This window comes from Barbus barbus (assembly GCF_936440315.1).
Source record: "Barbus barbus genome assembly, chromosome: 45".
NCBI lineage: Eukaryota > Metazoa > Chordata > Actinopteri > Cypriniformes > Cyprinidae > Barbus > Barbus barbus.
Window position 1 is genome coordinate 9,830,154 of NC_136723.1, and position 24,310 is coordinate 9,854,463.

General features: G+C 36.0%; 2 protein-coding genes across 10 annotated transcripts in view; one reads left to right on the forward strand and one right to left on the reverse strand.

Moving 5' to 3' along the window:
* The first annotated feature begins 316 nt into the window (after nucleotides 1-316).
* On the forward strand, nucleotides 317-9,771 carry LOC306864006 (uncharacterized protein). Of its 3 annotated transcripts, XM_079407657.1 has the most exons (11): nucleotides 317-514; nucleotides 687-814; nucleotides 1,176-1,314; nucleotides 1,618-1,653; nucleotides 1,727-1,758; nucleotides 5,151-5,477; nucleotides 5,560-5,817; nucleotides 5,978-6,118; nucleotides 6,451-6,486; nucleotides 6,599-6,630; nucleotides 8,264-9,771. In XM_079407657.1, exons 6-11 carry the CDS (start codon nucleotides 5,180-5,182, stop codon nucleotides 8,477-8,479), a joined length of 981 nt encoding a protein of 326 aa, XP_079263783.1. In that variant the 5' UTR covers nucleotides 317-514; nucleotides 687-814; nucleotides 1,176-1,314; nucleotides 1,618-1,653; nucleotides 1,727-1,758; nucleotides 5,151-5,179; the 3' UTR covers nucleotides 8,480-9,771. The 3 variants fall into 3 exon arrangements, with proteins under 3 accessions (XP_079263783.1, XP_079263784.1, XP_079263785.1); XM_079407658.1 differs by lacking the exon at nucleotides 317-514 and having other exon boundaries at nucleotides 676-814; XM_079407659.1 differs by lacking the exons at nucleotides 317-514; nucleotides 687-814; nucleotides 1,176-1,314; nucleotides 1,618-1,653; nucleotides 1,727-1,758 and adding an exon at nucleotides 3,538-4,967.
* A 309-nt stretch (nucleotides 9,772-10,080) lies between these two features.
* The window catches only part of LOC306864446 (disks large homolog 2), a 224,042-nt gene continuing 209,812 nt past the window's right edge, over nucleotides 10,081-24,310 (reverse strand). For 3 of the 7 annotated variants that reach the window (XM_079408462.1, XM_079408456.1, XM_079408460.1), the window contains 9 exons: nucleotides 23,834-24,010; nucleotides 22,567-22,642; nucleotides 19,142-19,241; nucleotides 15,628-15,678; nucleotides 15,412-15,513; nucleotides 14,039-14,211; nucleotides 13,534-13,643; nucleotides 13,343-13,434; nucleotides 10,081-12,721 (listed from right to left, as the gene is read on the reverse strand). In XM_079408462.1, the coding sequence (XP_079264588.1) occupies nucleotides 12,615-12,721; nucleotides 13,343-13,434; nucleotides 13,534-13,643; nucleotides 14,039-14,211; nucleotides 15,412-15,513; nucleotides 15,628-15,678; nucleotides 19,142-19,241; nucleotides 22,567-22,642; nucleotides 23,834-24,010 (988 nt within the window). In that variant the 3' untranslated portion in view covers nucleotides 10,081-12,614. Of the gene's footprint in view, nucleotides 12,722-13,342; nucleotides 13,435-13,533; nucleotides 13,644-14,038; nucleotides 14,212-14,522; nucleotides 14,547-15,411; nucleotides 15,514-15,627; nucleotides 15,679-18,826; nucleotides 18,873-19,141; nucleotides 19,242-22,566; nucleotides 22,643-23,833; nucleotides 24,011-24,310 lie in introns of all 7 variants that reach the window. The other 4 variants (XM_079408459.1, XM_079408458.1, XM_079408461.1 and 1 more) reach the window with 2 other exon arrangements.

Sequence of the window (24,310 nt, forward strand, 5' to 3'; positions counted from 1 at the left end):
AGTAGGTACTGTATAAATATCCCATAAAAATAATACTGAATTAAACTGATTCAACACTAAACACCGAAAGGCATCCGGTGATTTAGCACAGCAAGATGACATTATAGCCATAATTAGTTCTAGACAAATGATACGCTGAACCAGAGCAAGTTGTCTCTTATGATTTAGTTATTGGTCTGATTTACTGTGTGAAAGATGTACATGAGGCGTTGTCTATTAGATGATCTGAATAAGCACTGCCTTCTTCCTTCTTCTAACCACTTTTTATTTTCCGGTCGTGGTTTTCAGTGGCTACTTTATACTCTGAGATGACAGCTGATTTGAGTGCATAATGTGCATCATATAAAGAATATCTACAGGTTTGAATTGTTTGATTAATAGTTATGAATCAGAATAAAATGCTTATTAAGCTAAAAGAAGATCTATAAATCTAGATCAAGATGTCTAACTCCTAACTTACGATGCCTGGATGTTACATTCATGTTTGGCTGTTTTTCTTTGCTGTATTGGGCAAGTATGGCTAATCATTTCTATGGCTGAATAATAAATAATATTTAGAATTTTCAAAAGCTAAATATGCTACATAAATATATAATGTTTACAGACAAGACAGACAATCATTTCATCTGTGTCGGCCAATTACTACATTTTACACTTTTTACATAGCTAACATATTGATTTGACAGCGAGAGAAACTGAAGTCAAAGAAGTGAAGATGGGCTTATACAGTCGTGTTGCGCTCACTGGAGAGGAACTTGATCAACATATTGCTGATTCTCTGAAGTCAGTGGAATGGACCAAACAAAACAGATCAGTAAGTGCAAAAAAAGCTAAATATTGAGAAAATTGCCTTTAAAGTTGCCCTAATGAAGTTCTTAGCAATGCATATTACTAATCAAAAATTTAAGTTTTAATATATTTACGGTAGGAAATTTACAAAATATGTTCATGGAACATGATCTTTACTTAATATCCTAATGATCTTTGGCATAAAAGAAAAATAGATAATTTTGACCCATACAAAGTATTTTGGGTTACTGCAACAAATATACCAGAGACTTAAGACTGGTTTTGTGGTCCAGGGTCACATTTCGTAACACATCTTTAAACCGAAAGCAACAGTGAAAAAGGATTTTCCATTGCAAAATCATGCACGTTTCTGGTTTTCTTTTAAGGGGAGAACTCAACTATTTACCAAGGAAATGGTGCTAAGAATAAAACTCAGTCTGATCAGATTGTGCTTTCCAGAGGACACACTCACAAGTGTTTTGGGACTGTGCATCATGTTCTACTGCCTTTACAAATACCATCACAGTAAGATTTTCCCCAATACATCAGCAATGTTTATAAATGTTGCTTTAGTAAACTAATAACTGTATGTTTACCCACATCCTTCATGATTTATGTTCATTTTGTGACTCAGCATTTCAGTTCTCACCCAAATGTTCTCACAGGACGAGTAGTATAAAAAAACAAAAAACAGAAATCTTCCTCTCAACAAAACTCATGAGCTACTCTGCAGTCCCTCCTGAAATACATGACACTTATAGGATTATATAATGCACTATGTAAAAGGATATTTTGTGTAGTGTATATTACATTTGTTATATTTTTCAGGCCAAAGAGTGGAAAAGGGCAGAACTACAGATGAAGGTAAAAAAGTACTTTTTTTGAGCTGCAAACTAATATTATACAATATCTTATAACCTCACTCTTTAATACACAGGTGATGCAGACAACATTCATGGAATTTATCAGGTAATGCACAAACAGGCATAAACAGAAAAATTATGATTTCAGAACACATTTTGTTACCATTTATTATCTTTAAAATATCCCATAAAAATAAAAACAGCAGTTTTGTGGCTGTTATTCCATGTCTGTTAGCAGAAATAACTCTATGCCCAGTACACGTGGACAAAATTAGCTTTAAGCAGATACACATTTAAAAATGTCTTCCTCTTCCAGGAAAACAAACAATATTGTTAACTTATTTTGCACATTATAGGTGTGTAGTCATTTTAATCCAAAAAAATGCTCTTCAAAATGACAATATCTTCTCATCCTGTTATCATCACCTGCTTTTAAATAGTACCAAATCATGGTTCAGGCTGTAAAGTTGTAAGGTCCACACATTTGGCCCAAAGAAGGTATCCAATGGTGGTTGAAGGTTTCCTGCGTGTTTGGTCTTTTCAATGCGCAAAGTTCTTTAAATTAAGGTAAACTTTAATTTTATTATTTAATCTGACTCCATTTTATTATGACCTCGTATTTAGGTTGAAATGCAAATTGATTGTTTGTCTATTTCTAATTAGTATTCTTCTGATATTTGATTATTCTAGTTAACTCTTGACTTTATATTTACTTTACTCGTTCATTCGGTTGCTCATGTTGCTAACAAGGATAAATAAGGTCAAATGTAACAATTTATTATCAGTCAGGTAAATACTGCATGTGTTATGCCAATTACATAGCCAATTCAAAGATCAAATCATATCAATACAGAACATCGAATTCTCAAAGATAAATCTACGAGTAAAAGATGCATACCTGACTTTATAGTAATACATAGTGTGAAGTATCAAGACACACCACACTACGGGCTTCTGGCTACAGAAAATCGCCCCGATCCTTTTGCCACATTTCCTTAAGTACCCTGACCAAGATAAACATCCCCCAAAATGGAGACAGGAACTAACAATTGGAATTTGCTTTGATCAAGTCAAGTTAACACCTTTTGGGACAGAAGGTAATTTGCATGAAAGGTACTGGGAACTGACCCACCCTCTACAGTGTGCAATACATCTCTAAACTCTTAGGATCTGTATTACCTTTTAGTTTATTTCTTGTAAGAATGAGACCATTGTACCAGACGCCCTGAGACAATTCAAATGATACCAAACATGACTGTAAATATCACTTGCATTAATGCAGAACATTACATTCTACTATCGACCATTCTGAGTGAGCTGAGTGAAGGGAAGGATGGGTGAGGGGAAGGAAGGGGATGAAAAGGAACTGATGCATATGTGAGAGAGTTCCCACATTTTCTCTCAGTGGGATGTGGAGACAGATGTCTGTATGTGAATGCACTGTCTGTGTGTTGTCCATCTCAGAAGTTCAAAGTGTCTGAGGTTCTGTAACTCTTACAGTTTTCCTCCCTTTGACCACGTGGGTCAATTCCAGATGATTCCCAAAGAGGTCACTTGTCAGACACTTGTTGTGGTCCTTGTGATGTAGTATTTGCAGTTGTAGATGCATTTAGAAAGGCCTTTGTGTACAGCAGTCTCAGCAGGTGCATGTAGCTTGAATTCAGCAGGTAGATGAACGAGTTCAGGGTTTCACCTGTCTGGTTGAGAACAACCCGTGTGCATAGTTCATTGAATAAATCCAGTCCTTTTATTACTTGAGTCGTTCCATCATGGAGAAACCTCTGTCTCTAGTGACACCTTCCATAGGACTTTCTAGCCTCTTTTGTTGAATCTTGTTGTGCAGATTTCTGGGCAGACTCCAACAGGTGAAGGGTTCTCGCTGGTTACACACTGCTTTGTGTGAGACACTTAAACAGCATCTTAATGGCTCAACGATTGAACAATGATGAATTTGATGTCATTGAAAATGGGAAGAAAGTTGTGAGATTTGGCACAAGAACATATAACAAAGCAAAAAAACAAGGTAGGTTCATCTCAACAAGTGCGAATGGTACAGTGGGTCTCTGGTGTCATTTGAGGTCTCATGTCATAAGGTGGTCCCATTTTAAAACAGCCAATTCCTCACTACCACTCTAATATCTACAATATTACATTAAATAATAAAAAAAAACTTTTCACAATCTGCAAATCTACTTGCTTTGCATTATTTGTAGGCTATTATGTGGAATTTATTCATGTTTTGTAAAGCAAAGGATTTTAAATGCCTACGTTCTGGGTTATATTATTGAGCTAATTTAGTTTTTCCTGCGATCAGCACTTTAAATCTGTAGCGGAAGGCCAGAAATCCGACACACCGCCTGCTTCATGTACAGCCACGGCTGAATTAGAAAGACTCACTTTGGACTGAGGTCTCCATGGTCTATTTTCTTACATCCTGTTTTGTTCTGTTGTGTCACCAGTTGTAGTTGTGAAATTACATTCTGTTATGCATCTTAGATTCATATGTTTGTGTTTAGCAGACTTGTTTTAAAAGGTAAAATAAGAGGAAGATGGGTTTCCTTGTTTAACTCTACTTTTTACATTAACAGATGTTGTACTGTTAGATAACAGCAAGTACTGTACAACTAGTAAAATATATAGTCAAGTCAAGTCACCTTTATTTATATAGCGCTTTTAACAATGTAAATTGTGTCAAAGCAACTGCACAATATCAAAATCAAAATCCTCTGGCCAACAAACCAGCAGTTCAATTTAACTGCAGCAAAGTCAGATTGTAAGGTCTCAACTAGTTCCAGTGGTCATTTGGTAATTCTGTATGTTGTCTGAGCGTTGGCATCCTCTTAGGTCCTCTGAGGGACTAGATATATACTAAAACTAATATATTTCCAGTAAAAATAATACTGAATTATATACTGATCCAACACTGTATACCCATAATCAGTTTTATTATATGATATTCTGAACCAGAGCAAGTTGTCTTTTTAATAAATGAGTGCTGATCTACTGTATGAAATATGTACATGAGGCGTTGTCTATTATATCATCTGAATAAAAGCAGCCCTGCCTTCTTCCTTGTTCTAACCACTTTTTATTTTCCTGTCGTGGTTTTTAGTGGCTATTTTTTACTCTGAGGTAACAGTTTCAGCTCAGAGTGCATGAAAGCATGTCATAGAAACATGATCTACAGATTTGAAGAGTTTGACTAATAGTTACCGATGTTAAGAATATGCCAATTTAACTACAAGAGGTCTAACTCCTGACTTATGATGCCTGGATTTTTCATTCATATTTGGCTGTTTTTCTTTGCTGTATTTGGTATGTATAATACATTTTTTTAAAACTAGATACGTAGTATATATGATGTTTACTGAGACTAATTTGATCTGTGTCGGCCAATTGCTTCATTTTATATGTATGGTCATTAACATGATATGGTTTATATATTTTACTAAGAAGTATTTGTTTATTAATAATAACAAACACATATTGATTTGACAGCGAGAGAAACTGAAGTCAAAGAAGTGAAGATGGGCTTATACAGTCGTGTTGCGCTCACTGGAGAGGAACTTGATCAACATACTGCTGATTCTCTGAAGTCAGTGGAATGGACCAAACAAAACAGATCAGTAACGTGTCTATGTTTTAAAAAAAATTCCACATTCAATGCTTCATTCAGTAAGTGCTGTGGAATGGCTCATTTCTATTTAAACAATAACACCCTTATTCTGAAGAATGTGACAGCACAGGATGAAGGAGTCTTCAAGGAAACTATAGTTCTAATAAACGGAACTACAAAACGCCTAAACTTTACATTAATTATTCAGTGTAAGTCAGGCTCATCAGCTTATTCATGTAGAATTCATATAATTGTTCTGTGCTTGTACTCATTAATATGCTTTACTTTAAGACCCTCCAAGTCCAAGAGAAATTGTGGTCTCCTGGACCCCCAACACATCTGTTACTCTCAAATGTGAAGTGAGCGGCTTATTTCTGCATCTGATGTGGAAGAGAGAAGGAGTTGCTATTCTAGAGAAACACAGACACTCGTTCAGCGAGAGGAACCAAACTCTACACATCAGCAACATAACCAGCTCCGATTACGGCACGTACAGCTGTATTGCTTCAAATGCATATGGAGAATCAGAAAAGCACACAAATATTACTGGTGAGCAGTACTTTATTCATTGTGCACCTTATATGAATCCTCAAAATGATGCCAGATTGCAATAATCAGTTTAGGACCAGGAATTCAACTTTTAACATCTTTAAAATGCAGCATTGTGAAAAAGGAGAATAATCATGTAATTTTCTGGTTTTCTTTTAAGGTGAGAACTCAACTGTTAACCAAGAAAATGGTGCTAAACTAAAAACTCAGTCTGATCAGATTGTGCTTTCAAGTGGACTTACACTCACAAGTGTTTTGGGACTGTGCATCGTGTTCTACTGCCTTTACAAATACCATCACAGTAAGATTTTCTCCCAAATATTCATAAATGTTGCTTTAGCAAACTAATTGTTTATGAAACCCACATCCTTCATGATTTGGGTTTATTCTGTGACTCAGATCATGAACCTCAATATCACGTAATCTCAGCATCTCCCTTCTAACCAATATGTTCTCAGAAACAGTTTGGGGGGAAAAAAAGTATGAATCACAGAAACACAAAAACAGCCAAATTTCCCCCTTTTAAAATCTCCCCAGCTACTCTGCTGGCTACCTAAAACATGAAATACAATTACAGCAGTCATTGCATTTCATTTCTATTTTGTACAGAATGTTTTACTGTTCTATTTTTAGGGCAAAGAGCAGAAAAAGGCAGAACTACAGATGAAGGTAAAATGAATCTATCTATATATATATCATTAAACTTGTGTTAATTATAGAATTATAATTCATTATATATACCAATTGTAACTGTATAATATCTGTGAAATATACTTCACAGGGGGCGCAGACAATGACCTTGGTATTTATCAGGTAATACACAATCAAAAGTATTAATGATAACACTTTACAATAAGGTGTCATTTGTTAACATTAGTTAATGTATGAACTAATATGAACAAACAATGAACAATTCATTTATTGCACTATTTATTAATCTTTGTTACTGTTAGTTAAAAATAGAGTTGCTCATTGTTTGTTCATGTTAGTTCACATGCATTAACTAATGTTAACAAGCACAACTCGTGATTTTAATAATGCATTAGTAAATTCTGAAATTAACATTAAGATTAATAAATGTTGTAGAAGTGTTGTTCAATACACACTAAATAGTATGTTAATATGATGCACATAAAAGGCTCAATCTTAAAGACCCCATGAAAATACAATAATGCCTTTTATTTTATATCTACTACCTTTGAGGCCTCTATGATAAGTCATGTTAACAAATCAAGCTTTCAGTAGATAAATGCATAGTTGAGAAGTAAAATATATATATATATATAGTTTATCATATAAAACATGTATATTTCCTTATGCAATCGCTCTGTAAAAGTTTGGGGTCTATATGACCCTCAAGAAATTAAGTGTAAAGTCCACCTGAGGAGTGATTAAATTGTCATTCACCAGCGCGCTCGAGAAGCGTGAGAAGATTTGCGCGAGCCATTCCTATCGCGAAGCTGATGGTAAAATATGCAATCTATTTGAATTCTATTGAGAAACTGCCACTTTAAAATGCTATGGAGAAAGTCAAACATTATCTAAAAAAAGGCACAAACTAAAAAGACTGATGAAAAGAGGAGAAAACATAACCTTGCACCAGCACTAACATAATATTAAAATATTTTTAAACTACACATGACCACCTTTACCATAATTTATCACGTTTTACTGTAGGCTTATTTATTGTGGTAAATTTTGTCTAACTTGTAGAATTTATAATAGATAATCTGTTAAGGGAATAGATTTTTCCCTAAAGATTTATATTACAACTGTGGCATTTTGTAGCTTTTGTTTCTCATAACAAATGCAATATAGATTAACAAAAAAAAGTCATTATTGGCCTGGTAATGATTAATAGGCTAGCCTTATTATAACAAATGCTGCAGTTAAGAACTATGGTACTTTTTCATAAGAGCAAGTAGCCTAGAAGTTAGAATCGAGAGCCAATGGGTTCTAATGATGAGTGATGGAAAAACCTGGCCTTCAGATATTCCAATGATGGCATAAATTAAATCATTAAGAGCCTGATGAACTGTTAAGGAGTAAGAAATAAACTATTTCAATATAAGAAAATGTTAAATTAGATTGACTTCCCATGGCGTGTTGAATTAACATTCTGTCAAACTATAGCCTAAATAATATAAAATACATTAGGCTATATATCCTGTGTAACCAAGTAATTGTTAACTAGCCTATTACTTTATTGCAGTTACGCAATGGTGGATAGCACAATTTTACAAAAATAAACATTTAAACAAACAAATAAATAAACCTTGAGAGGGAGCGTGACCCCGGGTACACTTCAACTGTACCGGAAGTCGCGGTGGTCACAATGCCAGTCAAGTAATTTCATTGGGTCTTTCAGTCATGAAAAAAAACATTTGTGTATACAGCAGAATAATATTAATAATACCTGTTTACTCTGACCACTCCTGTCTCTCAGGAAATGCCTGACTCTGAAGAGGTGACTCCTTTACCGTACGTCTACACAGACTTCATTAAACCGAAAGAGAGCAGTCAGGCCTCCGCTGCAGCACAACACTTTGAGGACTTTAGTTACTCTGAGGTTGGCCCCATAAGCAAGGAAGAAGCGGTTTTTCTGGGTGAACGTGTCTCTAGTGAACAATCCACAGGGTTTCCTGTTGCTGGAGAAGAATGATGACAACTGATATAAGAGACTACAAAATATGTTGGAGTGAAAATGTTGAATAATAACACTTTCATATTCACTAATCTGGTGCAGTGCAACTTAAAAGTGCAACAGATTTATAAGCAAGACTAAAGGATAAAAAAAAAAGTTGCAAATTGATCAACCACCACTAGAGGAGAGCAAAGACAGCTGAAACATACACTCAGAAAAAAGTACAAAGCTGTCACTGAAACTTGTACCTTATTTCCCCCTAAATGGTGCATATTTTAGTACCTTAAATGTACATATCAGTATTTTAAAAGCACATGTAAGTACATTTTGAATGGGTACATAATGGGTTCTGAGAGTGTAGCAGCTCTATCACCTTTCACCATGATGGTTTCCAAATATTACAAAAGATACAGAAACGGCAACATTTTTTTTGATGGACTGTAGACTGTAGTAACATCTTAAAAATAATAGTTTCATGATTACAATTACATTCAATAAGCATCATTCTGAAAAATTGCAACGTTACCTCTATTGCACCAAAACTCTTTTTGAAAGACTGAATAGTAATACACATATTCAGCTATTCAAAATCTGCACTGGGCCATTTCAGGTAACTTTATTTAATTTTTTACACAATTTTTAAGTGGAAGATGGATGCATGTTTCTCAGTCCTGTTAAACTCTAATGTCTTTTAAAAAGCATGTTTATAAATATGTCAACAAATTCCTTCATTTCAAGGAATTCAAAAGCATTGTCTCAGTGTGGATAGAAGGCCAAAACTTTGAGAAAAAGATGAAGAAATAATTTAGGTAACAGGACAATATATTTAAAATAATGCACCCAGCCACCGTTACAATATCATCAAATATACAGAAAAGAAAATAAGACCAAATGCTTCCGATCATTTCATTGCCTTCAGAAGATCCAGATGTTGCAATATTATGTTGAAAATGTGTCTTGTGGAATTTTCCCAGTTTTTTAGAGGGGGAAATGTGTTAGGGTAACAGGACTGAGTGAATACCTGGGGACACGACTAAAATGTGTATTTTATCCAAAATATTATATTTATTTGGAAATAAAGGTATTTAAAGCACAGATGGGATATGGAGGTATACAAAAATGCAAAATAAAAATGTTTTCTGAAGGATTTTAAACATTATATTTCAAGTTAGACACTGGGGACATGTACAAATGCTATATTTTCAGTGTTTTAGGTAGTTTTTAATAACTTTTTTAATTATATATTTTAAATTTGCAGTTAGATTAATGTACAGGACACTTTCCTTAATAATAAAATGTATTTTATAGTTCATTTGTATGCATGTTTGTACCTATAATGTCCTGGGGACATTCGGAGGAATGGCCCTTGTGCCTTTCAGAGCAATTTGGAGCAAAAGCGGTTTGTCTTGCAAGACAAACCTTGTTAAAAGTTCTGTATATCAATTATAACATGTCATGGAGTAAGCAGCAGATTAATTGATGACAAAAGGCAAATCTAGAGTTAAATGCAACTATTTCCTTTTAACACACGTTAATTTAACTGTACAGTCTCACTTTTTTTAAGTTTGCTTAAATTGTTACACCCATGGAATGCTGGGAAATGATACCTACAAACAGAAGGGGGATGTAAATGTTTAATAATTTAACTTTAATCTCCTGTGATATAAATAGAAAAAAAACAGAGAGGTTTGGGGGACAGTGTTAATTAAAGATCTCCTATACAACTACAATAAGTGCAAACAGATATTTATATACAAAATTGCACATTTCATTTGGGATTCAGAAAAAAAACAATGTGTGGAAAATAATTTGCATTGCTTGCTTAGGGACAAATAAATCAGACACAGACGCTCCTGAACAAAGGAATAGACTAAATGCAATGCAGGTATCAGGAATAAAACATTTGAGATTTCTGTGATAAACAGATGCACTCTGATTTGAAGGTTTAATATCAGTGATTAAGCCCTATCTGGCAACCCTGAGACAAAAAAAACCCCATTTCAGCACGTTTGACTAAGATGAACATTCACTTCGAATTAATGGACCAAATCAGACTATAAGCACCATGCAGCTCCGGAGAGCCTCGTTCAAGTGCATACAATCTGCAGGGTTTTGATTTTCCTTAAAGCTACAGCATCAGTATTTGAGATTCACTTTTGATTACCTAATAATACCTTTAGACTTAAATGCAAATATTTTTAACATAAAGGATACCTAAAATCCCTGTGAGATGTTTTCACGATCCATTGTGTGCATTACTAAATTAATAAAATGATATGCTACAGATGATAGAACAATTACATTGAATAAGGAGAAAAACTACACCTGTAGAAGAGAAGAAAATCATTTCACAGCATTTAAAATGTTCAATTTATATTCTGATAGTCACTGATGCCATCCATGGTTTACATTGTCATAATAACATATACATTATTGTTATTCAAAGAAATTTCATATTACACCATTAAGAGCTTCGCTGTGATATTCAGTCTCTCTCTTCTGAAAAATCCCCCTCTGTGTCCACCATCTGGTTGAACACAATCTGTGAATAAGTTCTCAAATATACAAAAGTGCTCAGTCTTCAAGAAAGCGTAAAAAATGTCTATCTGGCCCGAAAAGCCTCTTCCCTTTTTTTAAGGCAAGTGGTGACCAGTAGGTCAAAAGACTCTTGCCACAGAATCGTGCTGTATCATCTCCCAATAAATATTGCAACAAATAATCCCCCCCGCATTCGAAACGAGTGAGCAGAGTTAATGGCTTTTGGCATTTGTAGTTTCCACGAATGGCGAGAGCTTTACTATTAATGTAGAAGGACGGGAATATATCTTAACTATACATGGAAAGGGCACAATGACATAAGTATGCAGCGTGAATGAGTGGACAGGAAGCTAAGGTCATGTTCACAAGTGTAAAGCATGCCAAAAAAACAAAAACAAACTAAAATGATCCACTACCTTTACGTAAAAGCTTTAACAGGACCGCTTGCAGACCTGGTCCCTTTTGCCCTCATTTCTCTCTGAACTGTAGTTGAGGTACTGTAAACACTTTAGAGGGTGCTTTAGGGAGGCCAAACAACTCTTCAACAAATGATTCCCAAGCATCAGGCTCCTTCCTGTTATCTGAACAAAGCTGAAACGCACTCAATTCACATTCAGTAGAATCCTCAGCCAATTAAATTGGAGTTCCAAGAATTTCAGAACTCGCAGTCGGTTTAGAATGAGCGGATTCCGGAACTGGACGGATAAGGGGAGTTTTGTTCAGGGAAAACAAGCACTCATTACCTTTCATTCTCACCGACACAACAGCGACGACACATTATGATACACCAGTACCAGTAAAATCTCTTTTCCAAAATGATTTTTGGACAACGTTTTATATATATATATATCATCTTTATAAATATTTTCTGTGCTGTTGTGTTCTCTATCAATATAAATAGCAAAATATAGTGTCATATTTCCTACAGCTAGTTGAATCCCCTTATCCATTTACACTAAAGCATCTTAAAACCACAAGATTCTTTTCTGAAGTAATGTACAATTGGAACTAAATTTTCCAACCAAGTGGATGTCTGTACAAACCAAAATAATACAACATAAAATAACACAGTCAATGTGTGTTGTTAGCCACAGGAGTGCATAGATGCTGAGTTTGTGAAATGAGTCTGGGAGGTGTGTGAAACCAACTGATTGGGCGAAAAGTGATGAAAGCTGATATCAACATGTTTTTTTTTTTCTTCTTGGAGGTGATGATGGTGTGTGGAAATCATCTGTGATGATCTGACCTACTTTGACCTTCTGCTTGAAATCCCAACCGAAGATTGTTTGAAGAAGAATACTCAGCGCTAAATTTTGTTTCTTTTTTTCCTTAAATTAAAAAGCTAACCAATAAATATACAAACAAAGAGTCCACTTTTTTGTTGAGACCAAAAATGCTTCTAACACTTTGTGGTGTACATTCAGGAACATTCATATTGAAAGTGAAAAATGCAATGTAAAACAAACAAACAAACAAACAAACAAACTGAAAAAAAAATCACTGTAAGAGTTAACAATAAACATAGCCATAATAATAATTTATATTATATTACAAATTATTCCTATGTGTGGTTTTTTTCCCAGTCCAAGGTCCCTGCCAGGGTAAGGTGATTTTTTTATAGTTTTTCTTTTGAGGGAATCCAGATGTAAGGTCCAGACTGTTCCTCTATCACCATCTTACACTGATTATAAATGTCCTCTAGTGTGTCCCCTTGAACCAGCGCTGAAAGAAAAAGAGAAAGAGCTGATGTTAAAAGATTCTCAACGTCTTTTTCATTTTGCACCACAAGAAGTAAGAAACCCTGACGACAGCTTCATAATGATCCTTTTTGAACTTAATGGCTCATTAGCCACTTTATTGTTCATGGATTCTTCTGCATAAATGATAAGAATAGCCATTTTACCCAGCAACAGAACATCTAACAAAGCAACAAGAATGCATTTTCATTTAAAAAGATAATTTCTGTTTTTCTGATAAGTACACGGCATTATTAGTAAAGCAATGCACTTTTTAAATCTCTTCTGGAAGCTTTCTTGCAGATGCAGAATAAAAAAAGAAAAATAAATTAATCATCATGTCGCTGCATGCTTTTTCATAATCCTCCATACAGACTCACGGGGGTCACGCTAATGCACATTTCAAGAGAAAGCTGAGGTGTTTCACTCAGGGGAGACCATCAGCTCCATGGCTCTGCTGTCAAACATGATGGACGTAACAGGCCTCAGTGGTTGGCCTCTGAGGCAATGCATATGCAAGAGACTATCAGAATATGCAAATTAGGTGATATCTGAGGATAAAGGCGCCACTCAGGTCCTCTGGATGAATTAGGAATTTTTCTGTTACCTGTGAAGTACTCGCCAAACTCCTGCTCTAGTTTCATGGCACGGTCATACGTCTTTTTGGCCTGTTCCTCCGTCAACCTCTTATTCATTTCCCTGAAAGGCACAGGTTTTAGAAGTGTATCAGTCGCTGAGTCTGAGCGCAGAGGAATTTGTATTACTTTTTGTCATCATAGAGATGTGTGGGAAACTTACATTAAGGACTCGATGGATCTAGGCTTTATAAAGATGGCAATGGGGTAGAGTTGTGCTACTTGTAGTCGTTTTATAGCATTCCCAGACACGTCAAGTATGCAGTGCTTTCCCTAGAAAAGCAAAAAGGACTTGCTAAATGCTGGGAAGCTGAACAGTAGAGTAAGGGGCTGCTCACAAAAGACACATTCAAAGACAAGTGCTGTAAAGTTAAAAAGTTCAGCAAGGGCAAGTCTTGTGAATAATGGCCCCTAACATCGAGTTTGACTCTTTACCGAGTTACTCGCAAGTACGATACATCTGGAACATGCTAAACTAGATACACGTTCCAAACTGTAAAATCTACGTTAGGCAAGGCAAGCTTATTTATATATCACATTTCATTCACAATGGTAATTCAAAGTGCTTTAAAAGCATTTAAAATAATCAGAAACCACAACGTATGCATAAGAAATAAGAGTGACAATAATAGCAATGTTGTGGCTGTAAAACCACAGCAAGTACTGACCCTCTCAGCCACGTATTTGACAGACAGGACACTGGTTCCATACAGATTGTCATTGTACTGTCCAGCTTCGATGAACTTGTGCTCTTGGATGTCTTTCTCCATCTGCTCTCTTGAGGTCATAAAGTGATAATCTCTCCCGTCCACTTCATAATCCCGCTTTTGTCTGGTAGTATCTGGAATTGGTTAAAAAAAGATCCAGGCTTTAGTTTTATAAAACTTGGGTACTTGGTTCTAAAACACAAAAATCATCATCATTATTATTATTTACATACTCATTCATGAGAAATACCCAAATCTATGTAAAATTACAAATAAACTATTATAGGTCTGCCTTTCAGGGTGGCATTCTAAAAGATAGAACAGCAGCAGGGATCTAAGCAGAAATACCCATAGTTCCCACTGACTGGATGAACTGTATACTACAGGGAAGGACTATTACATTTTCTACTCATCTTGCTCATTGCAGACTAATGTTCTCACTTACCTTCTTGACCAGAACTGTTAGCCGCTTTTTTAAATTATGAACAAACAAAAAAGGTTAAATAAAAGTCTGAAAAACTGAAAAACAAACAAATAAAATGTTTAAGATGTAAAACACGAAAGAGCTGTGTTGCACTTACCAGCAAACTCTCAGAATGATATAGGATTTTTTATGATATGGGATTTTTAATCTGAGATGAAGACCTCCTTAGTATTGTCAATATTTTGGCTAATTCGTGTAGCACAAGCCAACAAAGCTCTTTCCCAATAAACATAAAACTTAGGAAAATTAGAAAACAAAGGATATCTTACAAATCGTGTATTATAAAGGGTTACTTTCAAGGTTTGCCTTAAGTCCTTTTTTTTTTTTTTTTTACTCTTTAGACCACTTGTGACTTCTGAAAACATCGCTAACGAGTGGCCTAAGTTTGTTAATCAGCAGACCTTGAAATAAGTGATTTGATGGTCACAACACAATGAAATGAGTTTCAGGAACTGCACAACAAGCACTCTGGGACAGTAGGGAACACCATGGACTCTTATGGTCAGGCCACTCACCTTACCATCTCATTTTGATGAACCCCACCAGAACTGCTATCAGCACAAAGGCTTAAAAAACCCCAAGACTACTGGATATAATTACAAACTACCCTGGCCGGAGGTTTTTCTAACACTCTGATTGAAATTCATAACGGCACACGTGAGAATAACACAGTCCACTATTGCACAGATGGGCTCTTTAAAGACTTTGGTTGAGTAACTCTACTGAAGGTTGATCTGTGCATACTAAAGATGAATAATGAATAATAAATAGAAGATCCATTGAAAAGTCTAGTTCATCTGATAATCTAACCACCTGGACAGGAACCACAAGATCTCTGTAGGGTACTTACGTGGCACACATGACCCAAACTTGTCTGGGAACTCAGAGATGAGGTCATCGTTGATTCTGTCTTTCATGGGCCCCAAGATTATAACCGGTCTGGCATAATGAACTGTCCAATCACATAATACAGACACGGAAAATCAAATTGAACACAATCACGTAATCTATTTACACTTACTGTGAACGTCATACAGTTCATGAGAGACAGTGGAGAGGCACTTACTCTCTTGTCTGATGACGGGCTCATACGAGAGGATCAGTTCCTCTTGACTCCCTGGAAACAGAACAGAAAAACATACTCAGTGGGGTGGGTGCTTATGATAGAACTCGGCTTGCTTTTTGCAGAAAGCCGGTGATCGTGATGGCCACATTTGGTGTGCCCTTCATTAAGGTCTCTCATCTCAGAGCACGGCTCAAGTGGATGTGTAAATGAGTTACTGAGCATGGAATGTCATTATGTACTTGTTGACAAGGACATTTGTATTAAAAAAAGAGAAAAATTAAAAACAGTTGCAAAATAGAGTTAGTGTTCATTTGGCAGATTAAAGGGTTGACCAGAAAGGCTTTGAGACAATAATGGACAACAGAAAAGCAATTTAATCACGGATGAGACTGAAGTTATTATAATAGTTAATATAATAGTCCAATTATGGAAACGCAAGTCCAAAGTGACGCTAGCTGTGAGGTGGTCTGCGCACACAGGGACTTGGAGAACCAGAGGAGTTTATTTTTAGCCCGTGGACGAACAGAAGCAGGCTGCCGCAGGAACACAATATGGTTATTATCCATCGATTCAAACCCAGATAGGATTGCATGTTATTCTGAGCCAGCGCTTCCATTTTTCTCATTGGCAGTGGCAACATTAAACTATAGAGAATGAATCACACATGAATCAGTTTTGTGTAGTGCTCCGCTCTTACCCAGAACAATTTAGAAGCTGTGGAAATGCTAGATGGCCTCTATCTGTGTAGCTATTGCCATAAACAGAATGGATTATGTCCATTTAAAGTCTTACAAACACAAAGCATACTCTGAAGTGCTGTTCGCCAACCTAATGAGCTGCCCACAGAGGCAGAATTTTAAGGCATCAAATGCAGACTCACAACAAAAAAGCTGTTTCAAAAGGTAGGCAATTAACTTAACTTTTCTAATATCTCTTGTTTGGCCAAATTCGAAAGGCAACACTGCATCTTTATATTACTGATCCAATTCAAGCAGATGAGGTGAGAAAAATGTTGACTATAAATGAACATTTTATTCAACACTTTATAGTATGAATAAAATGTTGAATTAAAAACAATTATTTGAACTAATATTTAAATGTGCTAATTTTATGCTTATTAGAGTGGAGCTCTATTGTTAGCACCAAACTCAAATGAAAAAATATTATGGCGAGTTGAGTCTCACATAGCTGGTTATGCATTATGTTCCAAATCAGCAATGTTGTGCTGCTTAATAATTTTGTGGAAACTATAATACATTTTCCCCATCATTCTCTGGTAAATAGAAACTTCACAATGACATTTTGTAATAAAGCATTCCCTTACTATGGGGCAGTCGTGGCCTAATGGATAGAGAGTTGGACTTGTAACCTGAAGGTCGTGGGTTTGAGTCTCAGGTCCGGCAGGGATTGTAGGTGGAGTGAATAACCAACACTCTCTCCACCCTCAATACCACGACTGAGGTGAGACCCTTGAGCAAGGCACTGAACCTCCAACTGCTCCCCGGGCGCTGCAGCATTGGCTGCCCACTGCTCCGGGTGTGTGTTCACTACTGTGTGTACACTTGGATGGGTTAAATTTCCCAGTATGGGTCACCATACTTGGCTACACACCACTTCCCCTTTCCTTCATTCATTAAAAAAAAAAAAAACTGACTGCAAACAGTATTGTATATAATCATTAATGAAAAGTTTGCAGAAATTTAACTCTGAAATGTTTATGGCTAAAACTTGTATCTTTCTGCATGTTACAGCAAACAAACTGTACAGAATTCTTTCTGACAGCACATATAATTTTTAATCAGCGTGTTATCAAGTGAGTCCATTCCAAAATAAATTAAATAAAAGCCACACATCCTGTTTACCGGCCAAGGGTGAAACAAACAAGTCATCTTTCATTATGTTGACGATGGCTGTCTAGAAGAGCATCATGCAATATGACAATTACATAGCAAAACCTAATCTGTCTAAAGTGACAAGCTCATCCAGAGAGCTCTGAATTCACACTCGGTCTGGAAACCTGCCACTCTCAAGATGAGTACAAAACCTGACAGCTAACGTTTTGGAGCTGGTGTACGGTACTCCAACAAAACTGACCTGAGTTCATCAGGTTACTCTCTAACTTTTTCTTATAGCAGTGCGTTCTAGTTTTCAAGGGTGTTGAAGATTATTATTGAGGGCTTGCTATAAACTTTGACAGTCTAAGTTGGTTGTATTGGACAGAATTAGACTTGAGTTTCAAGCATAAAATAAAATTAGACAAAGGAGATTAAATTAGGGACCCAGTACCGAGGAAGAGAGATAAACACAAAAGAAATATCCTCTATTCTGATCTTATATATCGGCTTTGTTTTCTGTGAACAACTAGGCCCTATCTCTTCCCCTCTCTGTGTATTGTATCTTGGCACAAATCCATATGAATTAATTGAGAATAATGCTAAATATTCAGTTTGACTGATGTGTATTCCCGTAAAAACCATATTTCAATAATTGTGTTGGCTAAATGTTCCTGATGAAAACATAAAAACACTGTCAAAAACACAAGACGACATTTGGAACAGCACTGCAGAGACATCATAAAAGACAAACACAAAAGACTAGATTGTAACCTAGATAGCCATAAGCAGAACTGTATATTCTGATTTGTTCTGAATCATGTCTGATAATCAGTATTAATTATTTACCCATCACTAAATGACTTTTTTCCCTGAATTTTGAGTTTACATCTCACAGTTCTGTTTTTTTTTTCTCTGACATGAAACAAAAAAATACTACAAGGTAATTGCTGCTTTCTATCTCACAATTCTGACTTTTCTTAAGACAGTGAAAAAAAGTCAGAATTGTAAGATAAAAAGTCACAGTTACCTTTGTTTTTTTTTTTATCCCGTGGCAGAAACAAGCTTACATAGAAAATAGCACAACATTCTGGACATACAAACTAAACAAACAACATCTGACAACTATTCTGACATGTTATGCTCATGCAACATTTTAGCTACCACATAAACCTAAGGATGGTAATGCAGGAATCCCTACAACATTCCAACCTGTGGACCAACGTACATTAGTATTCTGACATGCAGACAGGCCTGTGGTTGCTGGAAATGGCTAGGACGACGCAACAGAAAAGAAAAAATCTGAACTGAAATGTTACATATGTGCTTGGGAGAGGGGTATTGGGTCCATTCCTTAACACACTTACTCAGTGTCTTTGCTCCGTACCCGTCCTCCCCTATTCCAGAGATGTCCTACACCACACATCCGATCAGAGAGGCGAGGGGGGTGAAGAGAGAGAATGAACGAGGATGGAGACAGAGAGACAGAGGAAGAGAGAGACAGTAAGGTTGTTGGTGGTCGGGCGGGCAGTAACGCCAGCAGAAGAAGGAGGACATGGGCTTCCTGGAGCTACCTACACACACCTAGACGTCTCAACCCACCCCGAGGATGCGTTTGTGTGAGCGTGTGCTGTTTTCATGTACCTACGTGTGGGAGTGCACGTGCGTTTGTGGCTACTTACGTTCCGAGTCACTGCCGTCTTGCTCGTCGGCGTCCTTGTTCTTGTAGAAAGGGAACTTGCGTGAAAAGATGAAGTTCTTTCTACGTTTTTCACTGAATGACTGTGCAGAGAGAGAGCATGGTGCAAACAGGGGGCTCTAAACGCTGTCACAATCATGCTGACAAAAACAACACAACGACCGGAGCTGGATGTGAGGGACAGCAGCTAGGAAACAACCAAACATCCAATTGGTTTTTAAAATGAGCAATTCACTCATATTAAATATGCTTTTATTTGTACTGAAATAATTACATTATTCTGGACTTGAAAAAAAAGCACTTGGATGATCCTGAATAGGTGATCTTTGTTTGTTGTGAAGGCTGATCCAAACCCTGCTGTCCATGACGTCACACCTCACAGCTGTTTTCAGACAGCTCAAATGTATTCAAATTAAAACATGATCAATAGGAATGAACATACAAGGGAGGTAAACAATGATAAACAAAAGACCAACTGAAGCTCGTTTAGTGCCATGCAAAGGCAAATGGGACTTAAAAAAATAAAAAATATAAAAAAACAAGCATGCAGGACAGGTGTCATGCTGATCTAATGGGCAAAATCTGTGCTGCTTGTGTGTAGTATTTTGATGCTCTGAAGGTGAATTGTTTTTAAAAAGGTTATGATATGCAAAGAAAAATAAATGAGGTAACATATATGTGACTGAGGTGATTATAATGTGATTTTCTAGCTGATTTGGTGAACCTGAGGTCAATACGCTGCCTGATATGAATGTCATTTTCCTGATAAATTACAATCTGTGATGGTGAAACCAGACTAGAATATGTCCAGATCATCTTTTACACCGGAAAAAAAAATGTATATATATAAAATTATATGAATATGAATTATATTACATCAAGCCTATTTAAGGACCATTCATTTTTTTTTTTTTTTTGCATTATGAAATGTTATTGAAATTACTTTCCATCCAACACTCATTTCTATAAAGCAAAACCATATAGGAAACAACATAAAAGTTGAATTTTTAGGTTTAGGTTGTATGTAAACATAATTGTAATAGTTTTTTTTAACTGAATTTAATTAATGCTTTAATAAAAAATAATCCCTGTATCCAGACATGAGAATTACACCGTGTGTTAACTTCACGCGATGCAACAAAATTCCAGCGACAAGCAATTTGGGTGTCCACACCAGACGCGATGCGACAGAATCAATCAAATATCACAGCCAATCAGAAGCGTGTGTGGGCGGGCTCTCTCTGGAAGCGCACTGCTCTCGCAACAAAATGGATACGTTTATAATCTAATTCGTAAATATTAAACCTTTTTAACATCATTAAATGTATATACTGAGTGACTGATAACATCTTTGTCATGGAATACACTCGTTGGTTCACAGCTTTAATGTACATATTTGCTTTAATTTATTTTCAAGATCTGAGGTAGGCCTAAACTATCTGTTGTTGCTCTCAGTATGGCTATAAGGTCACGCAAAATGATATTTAAACTCATATTAAACACGTTTAATTTAGAAAAAAGCAGATAATCACCTGAGATTCAGAATCAGAAATCAGAATCAGAAATAGCTTTTATTGCCAAGTACACAAGGAATTTGTTTTAGTGTCATAAGCTTCCAGTTCACAGAGACAACAACGGCACACAGACAATAAAAATAAGATGAGAATAAAAAAAAAAGATAAAAGAAAATAATACCCAGATAGCACACGTACGTCTGCAAGATGTCTGTTAAAGATGGCAGACGGCTGGCAGACGTCTTTCAGATGTCAGTTTTACATACATTCTAAATCATAAACATCTTAAAGACATCTAATAGACGTCTATTTGACATCTAAAAGGAAACATCCTATAGACGTATTGCAGATGAGCAAACCCCCTAAATAATACGTCTTGCAGATGTAAATGCAGACATCCAATAGACGTCTCGGAGATGTACGTGTGCTATCAGGGTAATAATATCGTGTTTGACAAACAAAAAACAGGAAAAACTAACAAAAACACCAAAACAACTGGATAGCGAAGCACCATGGCTGCCATGAGCGGCGCCATCTTGAAACGACGATTAAAATATATTATCTACTGTCATATAGTTTGTATGTTGTTCCAACCGTGACGTTGCGGGAATAGAAACCATTTCTAAATTAGAAATTTCACAGATAGTTAGGACAAAACCTCTGATTAACATAGAAAAGATACTTTTTATCTCGTGCTGCGGCATTGCATCGCGTGTAGTTAGGACAGGGTGTTAGATTTTTTTTTCTACATAACAATAATGAAAATCTGAATTTTTATGCTTAATTATCAAGAATGTCAATAGTTCTAAAAATAGGCTTAAATGTTTTTAAACATTAACAAAATAAATATATTTTTTCTTATGATCTTGGGGTAAAATATAACCCAGACATTTCTTAAATAGATTCACAGATAAATGTTTAGCAATAAAATGAATATATAATTTTAATTTGAGTGCTTTTGTGTGTATTTTTTGTCTATTTTTACATTTTAGCAGTGTATGAATGAAACCAATTGCACCCCTGATAGCGATTAAAGGGAATATTCATAACTACCCTAATCCTCTCTATTATAATGCACATAAACAATCCTATAATCAATGCATTTTCAATCAACACTGAAATTTTATGAGCCATAAACCTGAAATGATACATATACAAGTCGGTGCATCTTAACACAAGACAAAACCACACAACAAAATCCTCAAGTAATCCATCAGTGCCAACACCCCCACCCCTCTCCCATCTTCAAAAGACAGAGGGAGAGAAAAAAAAGAAAGAGAAACAAGAGACAAGAAAGCAAGGGGAATTTGCAGGCCCGACTGCAATGTTGCTATGGATACTAGCGGGAATCATAAGGCTAAAAATCAGAACGGTGCTGCGGTTGTGTGCCAAAGTAAAAATGCAACCTACATCATTCGGTTTTATTCAGCTCACCTCTCAAAACACAAACACAAGAAATATTTACTACAGATGACCTTATCATACTGAGCTCATAAAAGACACATTTATGTACAAACGTAACATTGAAGCTGCTTCTGTGAGCTGCGCTGCAGTACTGAGTCTGAGAGCTCAGAGTGAGCTGTCACACTGCGGCAGAAGGACAGAGTCTCACACACACACTTTCACTCAATGATCCACCAGCACAACTTGAAATGGGAAAATAAATTCAAGAAGACATGGCACGACAGAAACTAAACCGGATAGAAGTGAAGAAAGGGAAGAGACAGACAGATATTACACTAGATGAGTGAAGAGACACAAAAGGGGCTCTAAACTGGCATTAAATCATTGGGCCCTTCCTGCTAACACCTGAAAACTTGGGCGAACAGAATTTGGGATGTTGGCACTGATCAAATCATTTTAAAGGCAATCACTCAATAAATAGAACACTTACCCCTTTAGAATCAATGCTACCGGGTTTTGCGTTGAATTTAACTGTCTTCAGACGAGCTCTCTCTTTTCTCTCCACCCTGCCACAGTAATAGAGACAAAGTCAGTGAAATGTTCTACACAAATGTACATTTCCTATGGTTTCCACCAAAATATTAAGCAGCACAAACACGGATAATAATAAGAATTGTTTCTCAAGCACTAAATCAGCATATTACAATGACGTCTGAAGGATCCTGAGACACTAAAGACTGGAGTAATGACTAAATTGCTATCACAGGAATAAATTAAATCTTAAAATATATGTAAATATAAAACCATTTTATAATTGCAAATGCACAATATTATATGTTTTTCTATAATTTTGATTAAACAAATGCAACCTTGGTGAACTTAAAGGGTTAGATCACCCAAAAATTAAAATTCTGTCATTAATTACTCACCCTTACGTCGTTCCAAACCCGTAAGACCTTTGTTCATCTTCAGAACACAAATTAAGATATTTTTTGATGGTTTGGAATGACATGAGGGTGAGTAATTAATGACAGAATTTTCATTTTTGGGTGAACTAACCCTTTAAGAGACTTCTTTCAAAAACATTAACAAAACATTTCTTGTCCTAATTGTGTTTTACATGACCAGTTTTTTTCCTGATCTGTGAATTCAAACATAATGCTGCTGCTTTACATTTAAGACATCTTTATGTAAATACAGATTAGGAATTAATATAAAAGAATGTGATAGGTTAATATTAATGAAATTTAATATTTATATTTTTGCTGCTTATTATTCACATGGTATATTCAACTCTTTCATATCTGAAGTGGAAAGTTTTTTAAAGAGCAAACTTAAATATAGGGCAATAGGGTAACGATTAGAACTAGGGCTGTCACATGTTCATTTAGTACAATTCATTGTATTAAAAACATACAGTTCAGTAAAAATATTAACTTGACACTCTACCTTAAAAAGGGGGCACTCATTTTACGTTTTTTAACAATGAAAAATGAATGAACATAATTTAGGTGGCTGTACTAACTAAATACTGATATATGCAATTTATTGAGATTAATTTAATAACTTAGCTTATCAATTAATTTGATCGTATTTTTACATTTATTGACACATCTTATTATAAAGGTAAGGTTGGATGTGGTTTGTGGTTATTAAGTTACTAATGGTTGCACAAAATGCTAAAAAAGGTGGTAATAAATCTACACTGGTCACAGGTTCAGTCTTCAGTCGTGTAGGTGATTCAGCATGAAGCTCACCTCCTTTTGCTGGGGATGACCCCCATCTCCTCACTGTCCCCCTCAGGCGTCACTCTCCTGGCCTGCCACCACTCATCATCAGATGCATTGATGACATGGAGGATGTCTCCATATCGGAAACTGAGCCCCTGACTGGGCAGACCACTATCCTTTGCCCTCTCATAGTCAAACAGAGCCCTGTAGAGAGAGAGAGAGAGAGAGACACACTATGTCAGTTTTACAGACCTGACACATTCACACAACATTTTGCATCCATCTGTCACTAAAACAGTCTTGAATTGGCAGTAATGGCTGACGAGTTGTAAAGCAGCATGTGTGAAATGTGCAGATACAGCTGTGAAAGGTACAATAAGTGCCACTAGCCACGGTCAGCCCATATTATAGTGTTTGTTTAGAATAATGGTTACGATGGGAATATGATTGACTAAAAAAAACAACAACAATGTTTCTTTCCATTGCCTCAGAAATCTATAAGCA

Bases quoted from the DNA above. Each gene is read 5' to 3' on its own strand.
- LOC306864006 (XM_079407659.1), top strand. From the start codon at position 4,916: ATGATGCCTGGATTTTTCATTCATATTTGGCTGTTTTTCTTTGCTGTA. The intron at 5,818-5,977 runs GTGAGCAGTACT...TTTTCTTTTAAG, and splicing joins AAAGCACACAAATATTACTG to GTGAGAACTCAACTGTTAAC. The intron at 6,631-8,263 runs GTAATACACAAT...CCTGTCTCTCAG, and splicing joins ATGACCTTGGTATTTATCAG to GAAATGCCTGACTCTGAAGA.